This window comes from Fonsecaea erecta (genome assembly GCF_001651985.1).
Source record: "Fonsecaea erecta strain CBS 125763 chromosome Unknown Scaff1, whole genome shotgun sequence".
Classification (NCBI taxonomy): Eukaryota; Fungi; Ascomycota; class Eurotiomycetes; order Chaetothyriales; family Herpotrichiellaceae; genus Fonsecaea; species Fonsecaea erecta.
In genome coordinates this window covers 3,857,890-3,880,113 of record NW_017387244.1, presented here as the reverse complement: position 1 = coordinate 3,880,113, position 22,224 = coordinate 3,857,890, and the positions used below count along the sequence as shown (strand labels likewise).

The 22,224-nt window shown below is 52.5% G+C and overlaps 9 protein-coding genes across 9 annotated transcripts; 4 read left to right on the top strand and 5 right to left on the bottom strand.

Moving 5' to 3' along the window:
• Window positions 1-1,120: 1,120 nt before the first annotated feature.
• On the bottom strand, window positions 1,121-2,257 carry AYL99_01368 (hypothetical protein; the record flags this gene model as incomplete). Its single annotated transcript, XM_018832884.1, has 1 exon — window positions 1,121-2,257. The coding sequence occupies one exon, from the start codon at window positions 2,255-2,257 to the stop codon at window positions 1,121-1,123; it is 1,137 nt and encodes a 378-aa protein (XP_018698763.1).
• Window positions 2,258-2,776: 519 nt separating this feature from the next.
• Window positions 2,777-4,459, top strand: AYL99_01367 (hypothetical protein; the record flags this gene model as incomplete). The annotated part of the gene is made up of 4 exons (XM_018832883.1): window positions 2,777-2,994; window positions 3,051-3,224; window positions 3,279-3,918; window positions 3,971-4,459. 4 exons carry the CDS (start codon window positions 2,777-2,779, stop codon window positions 4,457-4,459), a joined length of 1,521 nt encoding a protein of 506 aa, XP_018698762.1.
• A 62-nt stretch (window positions 4,460-4,521) lies between these two features.
• On the bottom strand, window positions 4,522-6,051 carry AYL99_01366 (hypothetical protein; the record flags this gene model as incomplete). Its single annotated transcript, XM_018832882.1, has 4 exons — window positions 4,522-5,066; window positions 5,126-5,349; window positions 5,395-5,829; window positions 5,882-6,051. 4 exons carry the CDS (start codon window positions 6,049-6,051, stop codon window positions 4,522-4,524), a joined length of 1,374 nt encoding a protein of 457 aa, XP_018698761.1.
• Window positions 6,052-7,212: 1,161 nt separating this feature from the next.
• Window positions 7,213-8,792, top strand: AYL99_01365 (hypothetical protein; the record flags this gene model as incomplete). Its single annotated transcript, XM_018832881.1, has 2 exons — window positions 7,213-7,798; window positions 7,849-8,792. 2 exons carry the CDS (start codon window positions 7,213-7,215, stop codon window positions 8,790-8,792), a joined length of 1,530 nt encoding a protein of 509 aa, XP_018698760.1.
• A 1,250-nt stretch (window positions 8,793-10,042) lies between these two features.
• On the top strand, window positions 10,043-10,295 carry AYL99_01364 (hypothetical protein; the record flags this gene model as incomplete). The annotated part of the gene is made up of 2 exons (XM_018832880.1): window positions 10,043-10,242; window positions 10,292-10,295. The coding sequence occupies 2 exons, from the start codon at window positions 10,043-10,045 to the stop codon at window positions 10,293-10,295; spliced, it is 204 nt and encodes a 67-aa protein (XP_018698759.1).
• A 289-nt stretch (window positions 10,296-10,584) lies between these two features.
• AYL99_01363 (hypothetical protein) lies at window positions 10,585-12,363 on the top strand (the record flags this gene model as incomplete). Its single annotated transcript, XM_018832879.1, has 4 exons — window positions 10,585-10,823; window positions 10,890-11,003; window positions 11,058-11,377; window positions 11,438-12,363. The coding sequence occupies 4 exons, from the start codon at window positions 10,585-10,587 to the stop codon at window positions 12,361-12,363; spliced, it is 1,599 nt and encodes a 532-aa protein (XP_018698758.1).
• A 3,223-nt stretch (window positions 12,364-15,586) lies between these two features.
• AYL99_01362 (hypothetical protein) lies at window positions 15,587-16,997 on the bottom strand (the record flags this gene model as incomplete). Its single annotated transcript, XM_018832878.1, has 5 exons — window positions 15,587-16,118; window positions 16,191-16,333; window positions 16,396-16,599; window positions 16,657-16,746; window positions 16,824-16,997. 5 exons carry the CDS (start codon window positions 16,995-16,997, stop codon window positions 15,587-15,589), a joined length of 1,143 nt encoding a protein of 380 aa, XP_018698757.1.
• Window positions 16,998-18,405: 1,408 nt separating this feature from the next.
• AYL99_01361 (hypothetical protein) lies at window positions 18,406-19,704 on the bottom strand (the record flags this gene model as incomplete). Its single annotated transcript, XM_018832877.1, has 4 exons — window positions 18,406-18,719; window positions 18,776-18,997; window positions 19,067-19,186; window positions 19,242-19,704. 4 exons carry the CDS (start codon window positions 19,702-19,704, stop codon window positions 18,406-18,408), a joined length of 1,119 nt encoding a protein of 372 aa, XP_018698756.1.
• Window positions 19,705-20,560: 856 nt separating this feature from the next.
• Window positions 20,561-21,528, bottom strand: AYL99_01360 (hypothetical protein; the record flags this gene model as incomplete). Its single annotated transcript, XM_018832876.1, has 3 exons — window positions 20,561-21,144; window positions 21,202-21,273; window positions 21,321-21,528. The coding sequence occupies 3 exons, from the start codon at window positions 21,526-21,528 to the stop codon at window positions 20,561-20,563; spliced, it is 864 nt and encodes a 287-aa protein (XP_018698755.1).
• Window positions 21,529-22,224: the final 696 nt, after the last annotated feature.

Below are 22,224 nucleotides of genomic sequence, written 5' to 3'. Positions count from 1 at the left end.
GCCTTTGCCCTCACAGGTCCTCCAGCATGGTGGTCACCAATCTAATGATGCTGATGCTTGGCCAGATCTGTTCAGAGAAAGAACATTCCTTTGGCTGGTAAACCCTTCATTTCGATACGGATTTGTCCGACCCCACTGTGGAATCGTCAAACCTTGTCAACCTTTCAGTATTCGGTCACTGACTACATCCAAAGCAGCTTCGTGGCAGCTCCCGACTTCCTCCAGCATGATTCGTGCCGAAGACCGACGTTACCAATAATAGTACATGCACAGCGCCCCGACCAACTCCCCCAGCTCCGGGCAGGTGAGAGGTGTTTTCGGCATTTCACGATCGTGGGCATCGCATGGCACCTTATCGATGTGCTCTGGACAACAGAATGTTCCCGCCAGATTCGCCAGAATCGTTGCCTGTTCTCCTTTGTACCCTGTTGGACAGCACGTGGCGCCTTGAATCGAGAGCGGAGTGATGACTGTCCATTCGTAGCCCCTGTCGCATGTGCCGTTTTTCATTGCTCCTCGAGACAAAATGTCGAGTCTGGGTTCACTGAGATCGGTCAAGGACCTGGCAACCGCAAGCTGGGAAGCGAAGAGGAGCAGACGAGGGAAGGTCACAATGGCTGGGACTATTAGGAGGTGAAAGCTTTTGATCATCCTGTGGTTCGCGAGTGCTGGGATATTTTTGAGGAGATATCGATTGCGGAGGGAATCAGTAAAGAAGAGGAAAGAATCAAAGTCGTGGGGAGATATCTTTGATACCTGCCAGAGAGTGACTCGTCCATAGTCAAGATGCTGAATGTGTTCCAGTGACTTTGGGTCAGTAGTGAAATGTCGTTTCATTCTTGGCTGATCGGATAGCACTGGCATCTGTCACAGATTTCCATGAAAAAGATACTCAGACGACAGAGAAAAGAGGATATATGATGCTTAAAACCATGTGCTGCTACAGCCTGATATAAAATAGTAAGAAACAGACCCCATATAAAATTCTCTCCCTCCCTGACCTGAAAGCCCCTATTTTCCAACTGCTGCTTTTCGTGCCCTCCAAAAACCCCTTTTGATACCGCGAGAACTTTACAAGATATTTGCATCACTGACGGAATGACGCATGAATGTCTCCCCGTCAGTTCGGCAGCCGCAGCCAGGGCACCTGGTCCGGGGTGTACTTGTAGGCCCTGAAGACGGCGTTGGCGGGATAGTCGAAGCCGATCTCCTCCAGCTCGGGGGCCTTCAGCTGCTTGTAGTCGGCAAAGTGCGGGTTGATGTACTCGAAGCAGACGCAGCCGTCGGGGGTCACCTCGAACATGCGGCCGAACACGGCCTCGGTGACCAGCGTGTTGCCGTTGCGCAGGCGCTGCGCGCCGCCCATGAACGGGGTGAAGAAGGCGCACGGGAACGACCGGTCGCGATACTCCCACACGATCTGCTTCGTGGCCCGGTCCACCTGGATTACCCGTGAGTAGGTCGAGCTCTCGCGGTGGCGGAACGTGCCGTTGTCGAACACCAGGATGCTCCCGTCGTCCAGCTCGCTGGCGCAGTGCTGCTGTGCCACCACGGTGCTGTCCAAATGCCACATGACCTCGCCTGTCTCCCGCGAGATGATGATCACCGCCGACACGCTGCGGAGCGACGCGAGGATGTTGCCGTCCCGAAGCTGGTGCACGCTGTTGATCAGTGGCCAGTGCTCGCGGGCGTAGTGTGGGTGAAGAGGAAAGGCAGCCGGGTCGAGGTGCTCAATGGCGCGCCAGTGGAACAGCACTTTGCCGCCGTCGGCGGGATCAACCAGCTTGATGCAGTCGGCGTACACGTGTCCACTGGGCGCCTCGGACGACGGGATGCCGCCGGAGACTGTCGCGGCTTGTTCCGGAGTGAGAGCTTCCAGCGTCGTGTACAGGATCTGGCCATTGTCAAGGTGGTGCTGGTCGTGGTGGGCCAGCGGATCCCGGTATTCAGACACGACCTTGCCGTCAGGGTCGACTTGCATCATGACTCCGCCGCGGTACTTCTGCCACATGGGGAACAGCCTTGGGGCATCAGGATGGACACCGTTGTAGGCTAGATTGCCGTTGGGCAGGATGCGGGCGTGACGTCCCGGACGGAAAGGCAGGTTCCAGCGGTGGACTTCCATCCCGTCATTGGCAATCAGTCGTACTGTGCCCGGGCTGGTCAAGTGAGCGTAGAGGAGGTATCCTGGGGACACAAGGTCCTTGTCCAAGCCACGAAGGCCGACTCCACGTCGCGTAAGTGTGTTTTGCTCCATGGCTCAGTATCTGAAGGATGAATTTGAGATGTGTAGATGCGTGTTCGGAACAACATAAGGTGTGGACTGAACATCTTGGGTCAATATATACCATATGTGGCCCGAGGAAGTAGGTGTAGATCTTTCAACACCACAGTGGGTTCCGTCATTCGAAATGGATACATAGGGTATGCTGTGTGTATTGTTGGGGCAGGCTGATAGTCAAGAGGGTCCATGGACCAATAGATTGACACATCGACCTAAGGCAATTCCGCGGGCAGATCCGGTATGCTTCTGTCCCCACGGCATGCCGAGGGCGGCGTAGCAGTTGCGATATCAGGACCCGCAGGCTTGCCGTCTTGGGTAACGAACGATAGTCCTATCAACATATGCGCCAGAGAGACTGGTGAGCACGCAATCCTCGAGAAGATGAAGCATAAAAGAAAGCGCGCACCCTGCTCAGAATGTAGGAACAACAGATTATAACGAGTGACAAAACTGCGCATCACAAAGCCAGACTCACCATAAAGGATTACCAGCATGGACAAGTATCCAGACGATAAGCACTGTATGACGAAGAATCAACCCCATGATGTGGTGGAAGACTCCTTCGAGGGAAAGGCACTGCCCGTCAAGGCCTTGTCCAAGTCATGGCTGACCGGCCTCCTCCATACCGTCGAGACGAGTGGCATCCAGCGAGTCACGGAGGAGGAACGCCAGCAGAACACCAGCAAGGTGTGGAACGCGTGTACTTTTTGGTAAGTTGACCGGTCTCTTACAAACAGAAGATCCAACAGGTCTAAATACTTCTTAGGCTGAGCGCGAACATGGCTGTGGCAACCCTCAACGTCGGCTCCGTGGGCGGCAGCCTTGGGTTATCATTCTGGGATTGCTTTGCCATCATCGTCGTGGTCAATGTCTTCAGCTGCATGATCCCGGCATGGACTGCAGGATTCGGATTGACGGGCTTGCGTATGACGTCCTTCTCGTAAGAGGGCCCCCCCAACTTACCACTCTGATATCGCAAGGCTGACAATCACAGTCGTTACTCCTTTGGCTATTGGGGCAATCTTCTGGTGGTCGTCTTCTCCATGGTCTCGACCACGGGCTGGAATGCCGTCAACTCTATCTCTGGGGCGTCCGTCCTCAATGCGCTTTCTGACGGGAAGTGTCCGACGTGGCTCGGGGTTGTCATCATCTGCACCACTGTCTGGGTCATCTGTGCCCTGGGCATCCATTGGATACATCGTCTAGACGCTTTCCTCTGGATCCCCCCTTTCGTGGTTTGGTGTTTCACCGCCGGTTTCGGTGCCTCACATTTCTCTGGAGATGCCATCAAGTCACCGGCCGGAGCAAATGGGGCAGCAGCGTCGCTTTCGTACATCGCCATCATATTCTCCTTTGCCGTGTCTTGGATCAACTGCGCTGCCGACTATAACGTGAGAATGCCTGTCAACACGTCCAGGGCTCAGATTTTCATCGCAACCTATGTCGGAATCGCTGTGCCCACCATCCTGGTTCAGGCCCTAGGTGCAGCTCTGTACACCGGCACTGAGATCAACCCAGAGTGGAAGTTGGCTTTCAAAGAGAGTGGGATTGGCGGTCCCCTCAAAATGGCATTGGAACCAGCTGGAGGTTTCGGAAAGTTCCTCTTGGTTCTTGCAGCATTGAGTGCCATTCCAGTAAGTCATCGTGAAGATTCCAGTTCAGGCTCATCAGACTGACAGTGGGCAGAACAACATCCCAAACAACTACTCTTTCGCCATGCATGCGCAAAATTTTGGTCCTTGGGCGGCACGCATTCCCCGAATCTTTCTCGTCACCCTTGGCTTCATTGCGGCCATTATCGTTGGAGCTTGTGCGGCTGAATTCTTCAGTGATACCCTTCAGACGTTCCTGAGCATCATCGGGTACTGGACAGTCATTCATCTCACTGTTGTTGCAGAGGAGCACATCATTTTCCGTGCCGGTCGCTGGAGTCAATACAACTTGGACGCTTGGAACCAGCCCGGTCTTCTTCCTTTCGGCTGGGCAGCTATCGGAGCCTTCGGGTTTGGCTTCATGGGCGCAGCCCTGGGCATGAAAACAGCTTGGTACACTGCTCCCATCGCGGGCCTGATAGGAAGAAAAGGCGCCAACATCGGTCACGAGCTAACCTTTGCCTTCTCGGCGATCACATTCCCAATCTTCCGATATTTGGAGAGAAGATACGGAGGCAAATAGAACCACATATCCCTAGCTTTATCAAAGATAGACATTGAGAAGCTGTCAATCAGGAAGTCTCTTCATTTGAATGGTTCCCAATTCGGTAAAAAATCCCAACTGCTAGTGTTCGTAGGTTCTGGTCCTAGTAGATCTGGGAAGGAAGCCCAGAACGACATGTCTGCCCAAGCGTTCTGATCCTCAGAATTCACGGGCGACGGTCCCGAGAGAGGACGCAGTTTCTTGTGGAAAGCGGCGACGATGTCACCGAGCGTGAAGGCGGCGTGGCAGGGGAGACCGATCGACTTGAGCCATGGTACAAGCGTCGCGATCAGCGAATCCAGCTCGGCGATGTTGTGGGAGCGCGCCAACTGCTCTTCGTACATATGCAGTAGTCGACAAAGGGTAACTGCGGCGAACGTGATCATATGGTAAATGTGATCACTTAGGTGCTTCGTGCGCTCGTCTGTTGTTTCCATTGCAAGCGTCAAGATTGCAGCTGAAAGACGAACCATCTCTGACAGCAGACTCTCTCGAACGCTTGCAGATCGAGTCTTCAGAGATTGATCGTAGGCAAGGAGCTGAGCGAAGCGAAATCCCATCTCAAGAAACTGTGACCGAGGCTGATCTGGGTGATGGCTTGTCAGATTGTGCAAAAAGTATTGATCCTCAGGAACGAGCACGAACCGAGAACAAACTTCCAGTTCTGTCTCCACTGGTGCAAGGCAGATTGCGCTTTGGGGAGATCGACCTCTGTCAGACAGCAGTTTTCGTACAGAATCCAGTACAAGATCACTTCCGCCACCATCCGGGTCTCGAAATTTGTTGCATGATCAGAAGCTAGAATGTCTCGGCATCTATCGACTTGCGCCCGACCGACCATGGATTTGCGCCTCGTCCCTACCGAATAGCTTTCGAGATCAGTCTCACGAATTTGTGGAAGACTGGGAACCTACTGCAAGTGCACCAAACAAAGATGGTTCCAGAGCCTTAACAAACCCAAATCACGTTTAGTTCTTGGATAGCCATGGCTAAGGACGTTTTCAAAGAGATCGCTCGAGATGCAATGCTGAATGGCGAAACCGCTCAGCAGCCAGCTGTCGATACTCAAAGGCACTTGACCCACTGTGGTGGACCACATACACAAAATGAGAGCTGCCTGAAAGAAATCGATGTTTTGCGTTGTAGAGAGCAGTGCGGCGGATAGAAGGGCCTTCGACTTCTCAAAGAGCTCCGGGGCCAGGCTCGACGCAAGCTCTTCGTTGGTGTGTCGGACAGCGATAAGGCAGCACGAACACAAAAGAAGTGGTGATCTTTTGACCTCCTCAGACAGGTTCTCTGCAGACATCAGGTTGTCGAAGAATACCCAGCGACCATAGTGCTCATTGAATCTGTCTTAATGTATTAGTGGCTGTTTCTTTGATATGGAAGACCAGTACCGACATGGTGAGGAGACCTGCAGTTTGTCGACTCGTCACAAGGCCGTCTACAATCAAGTCTGAGACTCCGGCATCCGTTGCTGTCTGGGCACTGCGAATCGCCGCTGGAGATTCCACTCCGATTTCTGTAGCAAGGTCTCGGATGACGAAGACTGGAGCCGCTGCCGTATCCATTGTGATGTTTGGTGGTTCTGTCTGTTCGGCCATTGACGGGCGAGATGATGTGAAATCTGGCACAGCATCATCGTCTATGTCGATCCCAAGTCGACCTAGGATTAGATCCACAGATTTCTCGAGACGAGCAAGTCTGTGGAAGTTAGCCACATAATTTCCAACACAATGATTTCCAACACAAACCTGGCGTCTTGCGCGCTGCTTGCCAGACCGTGTGGAGATAGATCGTTTGAAGATTTAGCATTTCGCTCAGAGGCTAATGAACAGTGAGCCCCCAGCCTCTCACACCTCAGACATGAGCCTCCAGCCAATCTAGACTCGTAACAGCGTGTCTTTAGTTTCCGACAAGCCGCGCAGGCACGGGCAGCCCGTGGTTTATCTGAGGACATCCCTCACTGATGTGTTTTGTGGCGTTTGGAGGTCCTCGTTCAGGAGCTTGTGATGGACATAGTAAGGAACAGAAAGCCCCTCACCTTCAGACAATCCACGATATTCGAGAAGCCATCATCCCCCTTGACAAGCCATGAAGAGCACAGCAGAGATGAAGGAGTTGATATCAGCCGCACTCTGATTGGCCGAAGTCAAAGCTCAAAAGTAGCGTCAGATTTGCCGTTTCGCACGCAAGCTCCATTTCGAGCGCGTCCTTCAATGCGTAATGGGTCCAAGTGAGCTGGAGTTGTAGAGCACATGGTTTACCTGTCGACCTGAAGGTCGGTCTGACCATAGTTCATGCAATAGATTCTTTTCACCCCTACCCTATTTTGGCCCAAGATTCGGCTATGCTGTAGACTGATGCTTGCTTGCACTCAAATCATCCCATAGAGCTTTAGAGCGGCTTGGCTGATAGATCCGAAGTCAAGAAGAGGTGTGCTGACAAGGTACCATGAAATTGATATTCGTCAATCTGAACACGGAGATAGTCTGAGAAAAAGAGTGATAGATACATTGGATTAGGGAACGTCGTTGACCTTCGAGTACCGGGTACATGTCCCTCTGTCGTGTCATCGTTACAGCTTTGTTTAAAGCGGCGTCACTTCATTGCCAAAGCAGGCCTCGCTGGCCTCGGAACATGCCCCTGCCCTCCCTGCGACTCCAAGTTATCTCTCACCCCATGTTGTCCACTTTCATATCAGGCCATTTCGATCTCTATATGCAATGACAATGGCTGCAAAGAAGGCGGCACCCACCGATGATGAGCTCTTGGCACAGCTTGACGACCTGAGTACGCAGGCGTCGACGCGTACCTCCAGGCCTTCAACACGAACCGCCCGACAAGGACAACCAGCTCAATCCTCACAGAATGAACAAGACCTACTCGCTGAGCTGGGCAACTTGGCCCAACGACCAGCTAGCCGACCAGCCACTCCTTCGTTAAGACCAAATGCTCCGTCGGCAACGGGCAACAGATCTCCAAAGCGAACCTCAACCGCCACCCCTCCTCCCGGCCGGGCAAGCGAAGAGAAGTCGAGCAGCGGCCAGCGCAAGTCGGGTGATAGTACACGTTCGTTCCATCAAAGCTTCACACCAGCAACCACAACAACTGAAGAATCCGCAGAAAATGAAACGCAGCCTGAGCCGGCCCCAGCACCCGCCCGAAGCGGCGGTGGATGGTGGGGTGGACTGCTCTCGACTGCCTCTGCCGCTGTCAGCCAGGCCCAGGCGGCCGTGAAAGAGATTCAAAAGAATGAAGAAGCACAAAAATGGGCAGAGCAACTTCGAGGCAACGTCGGTGTGCTCAAAGGGTTTGGTATGAACAATTGGGTGTGAACGAGAAGTCACAGGCTAACGCTACGACAGGCGGCGACCTTAGAAATATAGCCATGCCGACCTTTCAGAATATCCTGCAGACGATTGCTCCTCCGATCTCTTCACACGAGCGACTGCAAATCCATATCACACATGACCTGTCCAACTATCCCACTCTTGACCCGCTCATTTACCAAGTTTTCAGTCGTGTCATGGCACAGGTCGAGGGTGGAGATTTGATGGTCGTTCAAAGAGGACATGAAGCCGGACCAAAGAGAGACTCGAAAGAAATGTCGCGACCGTTAGGCTCCTGGCACGACGGACCCTGGTGGAGGAGCGGAGAACTTCGAAGTACCAATGCAGTCAAGGGCATGGTTGAGGGCACCAAACTTGCTAGAGCTTCTGCCGAGAGCTACGCTGAAGAATATTTTGGAAGCAAAGGGGGAGTGGAAGAGGCTGCGAAGCGAGCCACAGAAACGCTTTCCACCTCCAATCCGACCAGAGACAGTGAAATTTTCCTTGCGATCCAAGCGATCACCCAACCGGTGCCGAAAGATATGTTTGCCCCGGCACCAAGTCTGGAAAAAGACGGACAAGTGAAAGAAGCGAAGGAGGACAACACCACAGATGAAGTCGTTTTCGCGGTCTATCTGCACGACCCTATTCACGGAATCGCCTTCCAGGCGGTCTCTCAAGCCATTCCCGGACAATGGATCGACTGGCTGGATGCACCCAGTGGTGGTGAAGGCACCTTGCCAGAGAGTATCGAGGAGATTATTGCCAGTGGTGGTATCGATCCCAGAGAATGGGTGAGCGAATGGGTCGAAGAAACGCTGAGTCTTGCGGTTGGCGTACTGGCCCAGAGGTACGTTGCACGGAGAATGGGTGTGGGCGAGGGTGGACCTGGGAAAGGCAAACTCAGAGCCGACTTGGGCCAACAGGCCATGGTTGAAAGCGGTGGCGGCGAAGCTGCTCGGGCGCTGGGGGGGATGTGAGCGACGAACTCTGCCGGCGTTAATTCAGTTGTTGGGATCAGATACCAGAATCGGCGTTAAGTGTTTTTCGAGATTTCGAGACCGACCTGCTGCGTGGCTCTCGAAAACATCGACACTGGGCTTGAAAACAAGAGTCCCTGCGTATCAAGCATAATCGTCTGAACGAGACTGTCCACCGACAGTGGACGTCCGAAAGACTCTGATCTTTGTGCCATCCAAGCTTTCGACGTCGGCACCGTGATAGCTTTTCTTTAGCCACATCGTTGACCGGTCATCAAGAGCATTATCCTGGTATAGAACTGTGACCCTTCTTCCGCAGACAGTTCATACGGTTGAGGTGCTCAGGAGTGGACGGGATTGTCTTCGTCTCATGTGGACTGGTAGAAAGATCAATCAGGCGCAGAGCTTGTCAGCGAAAAGTGCGATGGTTTGGTTCCGTCCTTCTTCCCCAGAATCAAGCCTTCTTTCCACTCTTCTTTCCCTTGTTGTTGGCTTCACCTGCGGCGTCCTTCTTCTTTCCTTGGCCCAACATCTCCAGGTGTCCTGCACGCGCTCCCAGCATAGCTTCTGTCTTTGCAGTAAGCCCAGCGGTGTACTTCTTGTTCAACTTGGCCTGCTTTAGCAGCTTCGCCTTCCTGGGTGTTATGCTCCGCGAGCCCTTTTTGGTGATTCCTGCAGAGTTGGAGGGTTTCGTTGAGGAGGATTTCGACGCTTTTTTGACTTGTCCCTGAGCCATTGTGCGAGGGCTAGGGGAATTCGAGTGGACTTGGCTTCGAATTTCAATAAAGATACAGCGAGCGCGGGGCAAGACAAATACAGTTCGAGGATCGCAAGATATTTTTCGCCAAGGGAGCAGGAACAATTAGCGCCTTGGCACACCGTTAAAGTCAAAAGTCATTACTGGGCGTTGAAGTCGAAACATCTCTATTTTATCTGCTCGGTACTATTATCCAGAGCCTGCCTCCCACCTCCCCAGGGACCTGACTGTCGCTTTTTTGTGGCTTGCAACAAGCTCTGAACTTTCGGGCTTGCTTCCTTCCTCGCCCTTGAGCGGAGTCGCCCAGCTAGAGCGACCATTGCCCGTCACACGTACATGCACTTTGACAGGCACAACCGATCAGCTTCCTGGGACGGGGCGAGCCATTTAAAGAGACCAGCAAGGTAGGAAAGGAGACTCGAGCACACCATGTTTCTCTCATACCCTCTTGCCCAGCGCGCAATCAAGACACAACGGACGGCCATTTAGACTTATGCCTGGAAGCGGGGCAAATACTTCAATCTCCACCAAGGCGTATCTGGAGAGTCTCAGACCACTCATCGCGCACGAGCGACATGGACACCTCGATGACTATCGTGGCGCGATCCAGGGTTCCACAGCCCGCATCAGACAGTCGACTGCCAACACCTTCATGCAGACACGACTAGCAACCCATTCGGAGGCGGGGGCACGGTAAGTGCTAGAGACACGAAGGAAGCCAGGGCAGGTCGCTCATGCGGAGCTGATCCCTGCCTCTTCTTGTCGACCCTGGTTCGCTAATTCGCCTCAATCCTCGAATGCCCCCAACATGGGTTCTTGCAGCAGATACCCACCTCTTGCTTGCCATGCTACTTGTATCAAGGGTCGGGAATAACCCGAACTCCCAGGAGTGGCTTTCACAGGTTGCTGCTAGATGCAACCCAACTTCCTTCCTGATCGAAGTCGAATCATCTTCAAGTGTTTCTACGCTTTCGTCCAGTTTTATTCTTGCTGTGGTTTCCTTGCCTATTCCCCTCAAGAGACGCATTTTTCAAGATGACTCTAGACAAGGTACCCGACGCGTCGCTAACCGCTCGAGAGCTGGCTCCTTTCGACGGCGTCGAAGATGAAGGCTGCTACAATGATGTCGGTATCCTCGACAAAGGTTACACCACCAAGGATCAAAGGGAGATGCAACGTTTGGGGAAACGGCAAGAACTGATACGAAATTTTCGACCTCTTTCTGCTTTGGCATTTACCGCCCTGTTACAAGCGACATGGGAGTTCTTGTTGATGTGAGTCCCCAGTTTGCCAGCTATGGCAGCTCCTTCTGTTCCACCCACTTCCTGACATTCATCTAGTGCAAACACTCAAGTTTTGGTCGACGGTGGCATTGCTGGATTTTTCTGGACCTATGTCTGGACCTTCTTTGGGTTTGGTATCGTTATGACTTCTCTGGCTGAGATGGCTTCCATGTATGTCCGACATCCGTGGTCAACGCACACAATCAATTTTCTAACCTGTGATAGGGCTCCGACTAGCGGCGGACAGTACCATTGGGTGTCTGAATTCGCTCCACCAAAGTATCAGAAGAGTCTGAGCTATCTAACAGGCTGGATGAGCACGCTCTCGTGGCAGAGCGGAACAGCGTCTGGCTCTTTCTTGACAGGAACCATCATCCAGGCTTTGATACAGATCAACAATGAAAATTACGAACCGACAGCATGGCAGGGAACGTTGTTGGTGTTCGCAATGGTTCTTGTGCTCTTCGTCGCCAATACTTGGGGCGCTCGGGATCTACCTCTGATCCAAAATGTGCTCCTGATCGTACATGTCTTTGGATTCTTCGGTAGGTTATTCTTCCTTGTGGGTCGGAGTCTCTTGTCCAGGGGCTGACGGATCTCTGCAGCGGTCATTATTGTACTCTGGGTGATGGCACCTCGGAACTCTGCCAAGGTCGCTTTTACTCAATTTACGAATGAAGGGGGTTGGTCTAGCATGGGCCTCGCTCTCATGATAGGGCAGATTTCGGCTATCTATGGATCACTCTGTTCCGATTGTACAGCGCACATGGCTGAGGAGGTTAAGGATGCTGGCCGCAACGTCCCTAACGCCATGTTCTGGGCTTATGTGTCGAATGGGGTCCTCGGCTTGGTGCTGATCGTCACGTACAACTTTGCCTTGACCGACGTCGATGCCGCTCTGAACGACCCGACCGAATATCCCTTCATCTGGGTCTTCCGTCAGGCAGTGTCGACTGGAGGCGTCAATGCTCTGACCATTTTGATCCTCATCTTGGTCATTGCATCCAACATATCTTTCAATGCATCGACCTCACGCCAAACCTTTGCCTTTGCCCGCGACAAGGGCCTTCCGTTCTCCAACTGGATCGGCGCTGTCCACCCAAGACTACACATTCCCGCCAATGCCGTGACGTTGACATGTATTATCAGCTGTCTCCTGGCGGTTATCAATATCGGCTCCTCGGCAGCCTTCAACGCTATTATCTCGGTCCAGGTGTGCGCACTCATGTTCTCTTACATGATCTCAATTACTTGTGTGCTGTACCGGCGCGTATACCACCCTGAGTTGCTGCCGAAGGCACGCTGGAGTCTTGGCAAGTGGGGAGTGCCGATCAATGTCTTCAGCATCGTCTACTCCCTGTTTGCCTTCTTCTGGAGTTTCTGGCCCAATGGCACACCTGTAGATGCAGAGTCTTTCAACTGGTCTGTCGTGCTGTTCTTTGGCGTGATGGTCATCTCTGGAGTGTTCTATGCGTTTCAAGGGAGGAAGATCTACACCGGGCCTGTCGTGACTGTGGAGGGCAGGAACTGATTGGAGGGCCTTGCATATTGGGGACATCAAGTTACGTGTTTCCAAACACTCTTCAGTCCTCCATATTTTCCTACTGCCACGGTGGAGATGGTAGTTCGATTGTCATCGAAACGAATCCCGGCGGTTTCACCGGGAGAGTGCCTCTGAGGATATCTACATTCGAGGAGCTCTCCCTGCTCAATAAGAAAGGCCTTTGGTATATATCCATGGATTTTTTTCTTGGTTCAAGTAACAGTGCAAGAACAGACACATTCTGTGAATATCTACGTACTACCTACCGTCCAAAGCTCTCAAAAAGTCCCCAAAGATTTTGGGCCTCTAGCGTGCGCCTCTCGGTAAGGGAAAGAGAAAGACCCTCTCAGCTAGTAGCCTCGTTTCTCGCGTGTTCTCCTTTCCGTGAGCTCGGTGGGGGCCAGTCCGTGCCCACCCGCCCCCCTTCTATCAGCCCAAAAGCTCGTGTTATAATAATAATGATATCCTTGCTGGTCTATGTAAGTTTCTTCCCTTCAGCAAGCCACGGTCCAGCACGGGCGTCCCCGAACTCGCCGCCTGTTCGTTCTTCGCGGAATTGCGTGATCATCCACCACATTCGGGCGGGAGGGGGCGAATCGGCTGGAAACAGCTATGTACTTATGTATAATGTGATTACAACTGTAAAGGAGACACCTCGAGAGCGTCAGGGGATGAGAGTTCAGCCATGTTTCGCTCGGGACTGCAGCGTCACTTTGACGATTGCATTGGTGGCAGTACTACCGTATGTACGTTGTCGACGAAAGATTATGTCGGTTGTCGATTTTTGTTTCTATTGGTGCCCTCCCAGTGCTCTGTATCAAGGGTTACTTACATCTGTACCATGACGGGAGGAAACATGAGGAAGACTCAAAGAAGCTGGTTATCTCAGAACTATGCCTCATACAAAGCAACTCGAGATCTCACGTCGTTTCTCAGAATGTCACTGGGGAGGGGGCAGAGAGAAGAGGGAGGGAAAAAGGGCGAGTCTAGATCTCTACGCCAGCTGCATCTGCATGTACTTGCTTTTACCTCAGAAAGTCAAAAAGTTACTCCGCGTCAAGCGCTTTTAGGTCGCACCGTTTGGTGGGGGGTTTGTTTCTCACCAGCTTTACGGATTACAACAGATCATCGAGTATTACGTCCTGCTGCACATACATACTTGTACCGAGAGAAGACTGCTCTGGTGAGCAGCTCGAGAAGTCATGTTATATTCTGTGTAGGGCTATAATGGGGGAACTCAATATATTACTTACTGTGTAATACCTTGTTTACACAAAGCACAAACCAGTTAGTCGAGCCCCGTTCTTCTTTGTCCTTCCTTGCCCATCACCCTTGTTGAGTAGTACTCGAAGTGGAGTCCTTTTGTCATCTATTAGTTCCTATCAATGATCCCCCGTGGCTTCCTGTCGCTGCACCCGTCTATCGTACTCGTTCGTTTCCTTGGTCGATAGGTAGCTACTCTTAGTACTTTGCGATAGATATCCTTGGGCGGTGCGGACGAATTGGCTGGATGGGGAAAAATGAGGGAGCGCATTGGTAGGTACGGTATGTATCACGATGGGGCCTTTTCGAAACTTTGGTTCCTGAGTTTCCACTTCTCCCACAAAAAGAAATACTCCACCTCTTATTATGTATCTGCCTTTGCGACATTTCCCATATCACCCTGTCCTTTCTTTGGCCGGTCGGTTTCTCCACTGTCTCACGGTCGCCGATGTGGAGATGGAAGGAAACGGAATGCGAGGAGGTATGTACATACACTAGGTTTGGTGGCTCTTCAAGGCCCCAGTGACGTTTTACTCTTGGGTATGTATGTACACACACATACACCAGTGCTCCTGGATATCTATAGTCTCCTGCTCTGACTGCTTCCACTGCCTCACAAAAATAGAGGGAAAACTGTCTTAGCAGAAACGTTCATAGCTAGGTAGGTACAGTCCGGAGAAGGAATCCGTCAAGCAATTGGCGATGCGCCTCGGACCAAATCAGCTCCGGGATCTGTGATCAATCAATGATCCTATAAAATGAGGTAAGAACTACACGACCATCTTCAAATAGGCGAACAGGCTGAGCAGGGAGTTTCGCCTCGTATTCACCAACACTTCGCTGAAGGGGGGAAGGTCTCGGTGCCCCTGAGACGGACTCGCATCTCAACAGATTGAAAACTTGTCATTGGAACGAACTTTCTGCACGGTGGCGGTCTCTCTAAGCAAAAAGAGCTAGTTCTCTCATCTGCAAGATGAGCAAAAAGGGGAGGGCCATAAACTCTATACAATGTGGCTTGCAGGGCCGACGGCGAACAATGGTCTTTTCGGCGAGATGTTGCGCACGCCCATTTTCTCGTATTCTGCGCCAGGGGAGGAGGTGGTGCTTGCCCCTAGCGAGAAAGGAGGAGGCAAAGGGGAACGTCGGCAGGACGGATCTCGCTTGATGTTGCCCATGCGTTACTAGGTTGCGTTCCTCCCCTTGCATATGTTGCCATTCATTCATGCAAACATGGTGTTTGAAACGAACGGGCGAGATAAGATGCACGCGAAACTTGTGCAAGAAGAAAGACCGAAACGCCTGCGCGAACATGGCCAGGCACATCGAGGACTTTCAGCTCCAGTACCAGTGTGAGGGCGCATCCAAAGATAGCAGGCGTGCCTATAGATAAGAGATAGAATGCGGATAGAGGAGCCATCAGCAAATCCATCGGTAGCTGGGGTGATCATCAGCAAATCCATCGGTAGCTGGGGTGATCATCGAGAGTGTTCTTCCGTCGTACGGCGTTGCTCGAGAGAGGTAATCACGTTCATGTCATAAGGCCTATCCATTCCCATATACCTGCTTCCTAGCCGATCCAAAGCCATGGTCATTTTTATCCGTTCCGCGGATACTCGTACTCCAGTGGTGCTCACAGTCATCGTCCAGGCTCTGAACACCGCCAAAAGTATACAGTAGCAAAATTACATAAAGGAAGATCCTTAAATTCTGCCCCCCATCTTGTATGGGGTCAGAAGTTGACCGTTGATTGCTGTTCATTCCATTCCATCCCATACCTATCCCATTCCGTCCGTTCCGGCTGTCCGAGGTCCCTGCTGTATGTAGATATGGTTACAAGTCGTGAGAACTCCAACACTGTCGTCACCACCATGGGGATACGTTCCGTATGCATTGTAGAAGGCGGCCAAGATGTGGTTGTCATGTCCACCAGCGAGCCAGCGGGCCTTCTTCAATGGTCAGACATTGACGCAGCTCCTTCGCTGAAGTTGCTCTTCTGGCTCTCCGCCTCTTCATATCGCACAGACCAGTCCGTCTTGCGCTCGATGATGAGCCGTCGACTGTCATGGCTGTGTATACTGTCACTCTTCTCGTGTCCGCCACCGCCTCCTCTCTTCTCCTTTTGCACCGGAGGTGTCCGCGACGAGAACGTCGGTTGGTTGGGGTCGAGATGGGCGGCATGCAGACCGAGTCCGTCCGGCATGGCCTCGCCAGACCGTGACACAGGCTGCATCTTGAAGGACAGGTGCTCGCTGTTGTTGGTCGCATAGGTCTTCCCCGGATTATTGCTATAGTCCGAGTAGCCCACCGGCTTTTCGTAGACTGCCATAAAGGGCCTGAGAACTGTGACCGACGCCGCCATTATCCCGTAGCCAAGCTGGACCTGGGTGCAGACGATGGTCAGGGAGAGGGAGAGGTTGCGGTTATCCGGCAAGGTGGACGGATTGAGGTAATAAAGACGTATTCCGCAGGCGGGGATCGCTCTGCCAGGAGGTATTGCGTGTTAGACAAGGTCCCAGACGCAGCCACTCAAGAAGGAAAGGGTCATGGCTCACAGCAACCGAAGAGCAAATGCAAACACCACGGTAGCTTTCTGGACCTTGGTCATCCGCAGATCGCTGACTAGGTAAGTTGCAAACAGGACAAAGACCAGCTCCGTGATGGAGTCCGTGATACCGACGGCAAGCCATCTTCCAAACTGTGCCCGAAAAAGTCAGCGTGGGATTGCCTGATAGTTTCGGATATGGGTCGAAGCATTACCGGTATGAAAAAGACCTGCTGCCACGAGGAGCCAATGCTGATCAAAAGGATCGACAAAATGAACCAACCACCGCAGAGCCCGATGGTGGTGTAGATCGCAACCATATGCCCCCGGCGGCGCGTCAACCGTAGGAAGAGACAGCACACGGACATTTTCGAGAAAAGCAGAACGATGAGGTAGAAGAAGTCGTCTGCATAATAGTACTGATTTGCAAGCTCAGCACATGTCACTTTTCTGCCATCCTGGCCCGGCTTTCGTACCTTCTTAACCAAATCACTGTTGGGAGCATTGCCCTCGAATACTTTCCGATGTCCCAGGCCCAGGTGCACAGCATAGAAGACGAGCGAAGTCTGAACGATGGAAAAGACCCAGAGGGCTGTTAGGACCGTTTTCGTTCCACCCCCAAGTGCATGCGTCAAGAACTTACTGTGGCTACCGCCAAAACGTGGTCGTCCCACTTCCACAATCTCTGGGGAACCCGAATATAGACGCGGATGGCAAAGGCGACGAGAACGAAGCAAAGGGACAATGAGGTCAGAATGAGGATCAAGCCGGATTGATTTTCGGGAGATATAACTCCTAATGGCCTTGAGGGCGCCATGTTGAAGCCGCCGTGTGTGTTAACGCTTCGGAGGTTGCGCAACCTTTTTGTCGAGCATCCGAAGTTATCTTATTATTGTACCTGCATGCCCGCCGTTTTGATATCAAGTTGTTGCAAGGAACAGCCGTCGATGAGGATGGGCTTCAGAGTATTCAACTCCGAACGCGGCACAAGTGGATCATTGAAATTTCTCTGAATCCCCTCCGTGTCCTCCTCACCAGGGTGGAAGATTAGGACTTCCTACAATATCGAGTCCCTCGAGAGTCGAGATTCACCGAGGGGGTGTAGTTCCGAGCAAGGAGCCAGACGCCACCAAAGCCATCCGATGGTCTTGAGGAAATGGCAGGATTGGTCTGAAGAAAGCTCAAGCAACCGGAGACTAAGAGTTGGAGTCAAAGTTGGGCGTGATGCTAGTTCTTTCCGAGCTTCCAAACCTTGTCCCAGAGGAATTCGCTTGTTCGGCGACTAGATAGATAGTGGCGGATCAAAGGTTCGAGAGAAACCGTTGATGGCCATTTCAGAGTTTCCTTTCCAAACGATCCTCTTGGCTGCAAGGCAATCGGCTGCCACTTTGGTGCACAAGTTCACGGAAGCCGCAGAGCAAATGGCAATGAAGGGATCGGCGTTTTGCTGAAGATCAGAGTCGAGGGTTGCCTACCTGCCGGTATTTTCGAACTGAGAACTGCCCCGTCCGTTGGAACTTGGCTGGAACAGGTGTAGTCACATGGACTGGGTGCACAACAGCACCCGTCGAAATGAGGTGACCGTGCATTGGCCCCCCAATGGATAGGAGCCATCGGGATGTGGGAACGACCCCTGTCTGGGGCTTTGGCCAGAAGCAGAGGGGGACCAGGCCTGCCAGTAACCAAGCAGAAGAGCGGGCACAGAAAGGACACCAATCAGCCACCTCTCGCTGGCTAATCATCCACTGGGGAAGCTAGGAAGTTGTATGGCGGCCGCAGGCATGGGATTGTTGCAAAGGCCACTCATCTCTCGATCCCTTATCCGCGTCGAATGGAGCAGCTGACAGGAGGGAGGCAGATGATTCGACAAAAGGTGGAGAGGTGTGAGTGAGGGATGTCGAAAAAGAAGCAACGACTAATGGTGGAGTCTGTTAGAGCTTGCATTAGGCTTGACACAGAAAAGCAATGTACCATAGCTAGCTAGCAATTCTGGGGTGTCCATTACACCCCTTTCGTAGGCTTTTAGGTGTAGACTGGTTTCATCCTGAATGGGAAATGTTGCAGATGTCTGGCCTGCCCAAAGCCAGCAAGTCCGGCGTTGTTTATCAGTGGAGTACAGATAGTCACGGTGATTAAACTCCCCGAAATAACTTGAGTATCATACGAACACATATCGCAGCTCAAACCAATGATCCATCCCGCCGGCCTCTTTCCCGACTACAGTTTCAGTCCCAGGAGACGTCAAACTTACGCACTCTCTGGAGAGAGAGCACTGCATCCTGCAACCACACGGGGAAATTTCTCACATATGTGCTGCTTTCCTCCGTCCTCGGCACGAAGATTCGGCCGCTTCTGCCCGCCAAAACCTGTTCCACGACCGCATCGCTCACGTTCGATGCCGGATCGCACCTGATCCCGAGCTGCTGCAACTTGGCAGCAACGGGTTTCACGATGCCGGTTGCATGCCAGGACGGATGGACGGAGCTGGTTTGAATGCATTTGCCATTCTCGTAGTATGTGCGAAGCTCGTTTCGCAGGCCTTTCCAAGGAGTCAACTCGCAGAACGGCAGGTCTTTAAGTGCACGGAAATCTTACCTTCACTGAGGAAGAGTGCCCCAACCTTTGTGCAGCAATAGTCCACCAGGCCTGGTGTCGCGTAGAAGCTGGCCATCGAAGCAATGGTCACGACATGGCCTTTCTTGGCTCTCAACATCCCAGGTAAGAACTCCTTGATCAGGATGAAATGGCTGGCGATGTTGACTTTGAAAATCCTGTCGGTCAATTTGGCATCACTGTTGATGATTTTGGTGCCGTTCGCTGCAAGGGGTCGCGCTGGTCAGCTAACTCGCATTCTGGAAGAAGAGCATCCGACTGCAAATGGCTTACCGATGCCGGCATTGTTTATAAGGACGGTGGGATCTCCATGCTCTCTGCGGATAGTCTCCGCTGTTGACTCGATCGCGGCAAAGTCGGTCACGTCAAGTTGGTAATAGTCGACGCCGGGAACTATGGCATGAGAGTGAGCAGCCTTGCTATGCGGGGTTTGTCTGGGGAGCCTCACGTTTCCTCAACTCCTCGGGAAAGGGGGAGATATCGAGGACGACGACTCTCGCATGTTTCGAGAAGCTCTTCACCATCTCGTACCCAAAGCCCGAACATCCTCCGGTGACCACCACCAGCTCCGTCCGTTGGTCCCACTGGAAAGGTGCACCTGGCTTCGTGAAGACATGCCAGTTGTTGAGGGCAAGTCTGTTGAGTGCCTGATTGAGCTTTCGGACCAGGCCGATGGCAAGGAGGTACTTCAATGACTTTATGAGGAGGAGGATACGGTCTATGGACAGACCAGCGTCACCCAATAGTTTCAAGAGACGTGCTCGGTATTGAAGAGGTGCCCTGGTGAGAGCAAACAACAAACTCCCGGTAAGAAGTGGTTGGGTTGATGCACGATGGACGAGACTGAAGGGTAGGGTGAGAGCACCTACAGCAACACGGTGGGCGCGCTCGAGTGGACCTGGTGTCGCCATTGTGCCAGAACAACAAACCACAGAGCCAACTACGTGAAGATATTGATGGCAGGATAGTAATCAAGAAGATCTAGAATCTCCCAGCGACAAAGATATTTATGGGCGAATATCGAGCGGGGTTTCGTCCATGATCAAATTGCCGTCATTGCCTAGCCGGCAACCCAGGCAGAGCACAAGGGGCAAAGGCCCTGGGACGGCAGGGCAATGAAACAAGTTGTGACACCAAGCTCCAGTACGGTGAAAGAGACAGAAGTTGCCTCGGTCCGGTGCTGCGAAAAGGGTTGGCCTGAATCCTCGACTGGCCTATCATTATGTTTGAACTCGTGGGTCTTAAGCAACCCCGTGTTTCCCCGCAGTTTTATGCACTGGGCTCCTAAGCCTAAACCGGCTTCTACCAAGGACTCTGTGCTCCCAGGGTGCGGGGTGAGTCAAGTATAGGTCTCTTAGGCACAGGCTGCATATACTGTTTTGTCACCCTAGGCATACCCTCATCCGGGGTGTCATTATCAGCATAGTGGCACGGTTGGGCGTCAGGGCCGTGTGTACATTAACACACTAACCTTTTTTAGATAGCCGTGTCTAAATCAGAAAGCACCTGACACGTGATCGTCAGACCTTCCTTTAATGGCTGGCTATACACGGTGTTGCCTGAATGTTGGAGAGAGAACTTCAAAAGAGTGTGAACCGCTGGATAGAAATTCCGAATAATCGTTCGATGTGACAAATGTGTAACGTGCTTTCTCTACCTACGTGGCTATGCGTCTGACTCGAGCTCTCATTTCGCCATCAATCATCAGTCAACAGAGCTCCATCCTTATTTGAAGCTCTGGCCCCAGCTATTGACACCTTCCTCTGACTAAAGTTTCCGGAGTGCAATGTCGCGATCTGAAGCCTGCGATGCTGATCCACTCCCTGGATGATGGTCTTCCCATTTCACGTTCCTGACGGAAGCTTCCTGTTGACGAATGCGACGCTTCTGTTGGCTCCGACGCCACATGAAAAAGATCACACCAAGGAAAGCAGCAACCCCTACCACGACACCGACAACAATACCGGCAATCGCACCTCCAGACAGACCGGAAGACGATGATCCCGTGTCCTCCATGACTCCTGATGTGGCAGTGGCTCCAGCTGCCGAAGCCGAAGAACTGGAATCGGGGTCAACATCCGTAACGTTGAAATCGTCGACGGTGGCGTTGAAGCATGGCACTTGGTAGGTGAATTGGCTGGTCGGCACGTAAGTAACATCCGCGCACGCATAGTACGTCTCGTTTCGGTCGTCTTCAAAGTCCGAAGTATATCGAATTTGCAGTGTCGCATTGGAAAGAGCTTCGATGTCCGCGGCTGGATTGGGGATCGGGTAGCACTGGTGGCCCTCGCTAAGTTCTGGGATTCTCGTGGCCGGTATCACGATCTCAAAATCGTCATTCGACGTTGGGTCTGGCCGAGGTGTCAGTTACGACCTACAACCTCTCGATCGATGACTCCTTCGCTTACCGTTCTTGTGAGAGATTGCTACCTGGATGTACCAGGACTCGTCTTGAGCGACGAGCGCGATCTGGCCGTTGACTGGCGCATAATGAGCATGGATGCTGTGGACTTGAGTGCTGACTTACGCAGAGGGAATTCCGTTCTGTTCACCACGGAGGCAGCGGAACCGCAAGGGGCGGTATTGTCCTGAGCAGCACCCCATTCACGATCAGGCGGCCACAAAAAGGCGACTGGACCCATTGTCTTCTCGTATTCCTCTCCATGCTCTTGGGCAACGGCGTACTTCGCCGCAAGAGCGTAGCAGCCGATCAAGAGAGAGGTGAGTTTGACCATTTTCTGACGCTGCGAAACCGTCTAAATTTCCAGTTCTGCAAGAGCGAAAGTACTTGTTGATTTTCCTATGGAACCCGACCTGGCTTGTGAAGACAAGAAAATGGAATGAACCGGACTTGAGCCACGCCACTATCGGGGTTGAACAGGGAAGGTAGGTGGAAGATATAGTGCAATCCAATTCCTCCAGGTCACGAGGCAAACCTACGATGGCTTAGCCAGGAATTTTCCCCAGCCGTCCCAGCCTACGAAAGAGTTGTCATCCCGCCGGGGGGAGACAGGAAAAACGAGGTGGATGTGACTCCAAGCATTCACTCTGCCGTGCAGGCGTGGAAACCCGACGAAGCGCACAACACTGGGCCATACAAGAGCGGCATCACTCGCGTCCAAGCGAGGCCTCCATCTAATCAGACAAGATAGATGCCGATATCGGGCGCCGTCAGACAGAATATTTCAGGCTTTTACGCTCATAAAAAGGAAGCTATCTCCTGTCAGACTGGATGATCTCGATCAGATAAGATAAATCACTCACCCCAAGATCGCCGGCGTGCTTGGCCAGCGCTGGGCACTCGCTATTTACCGTCTGCAAAGAAACACGACCAATAGTGCGGGCAGACATGGACGACGCTGCACCCACTGGTCAATGGTACAGCTCTAAGTATGTCAAGAGCGGGACAACCGCATTCTTCACAGCATCCG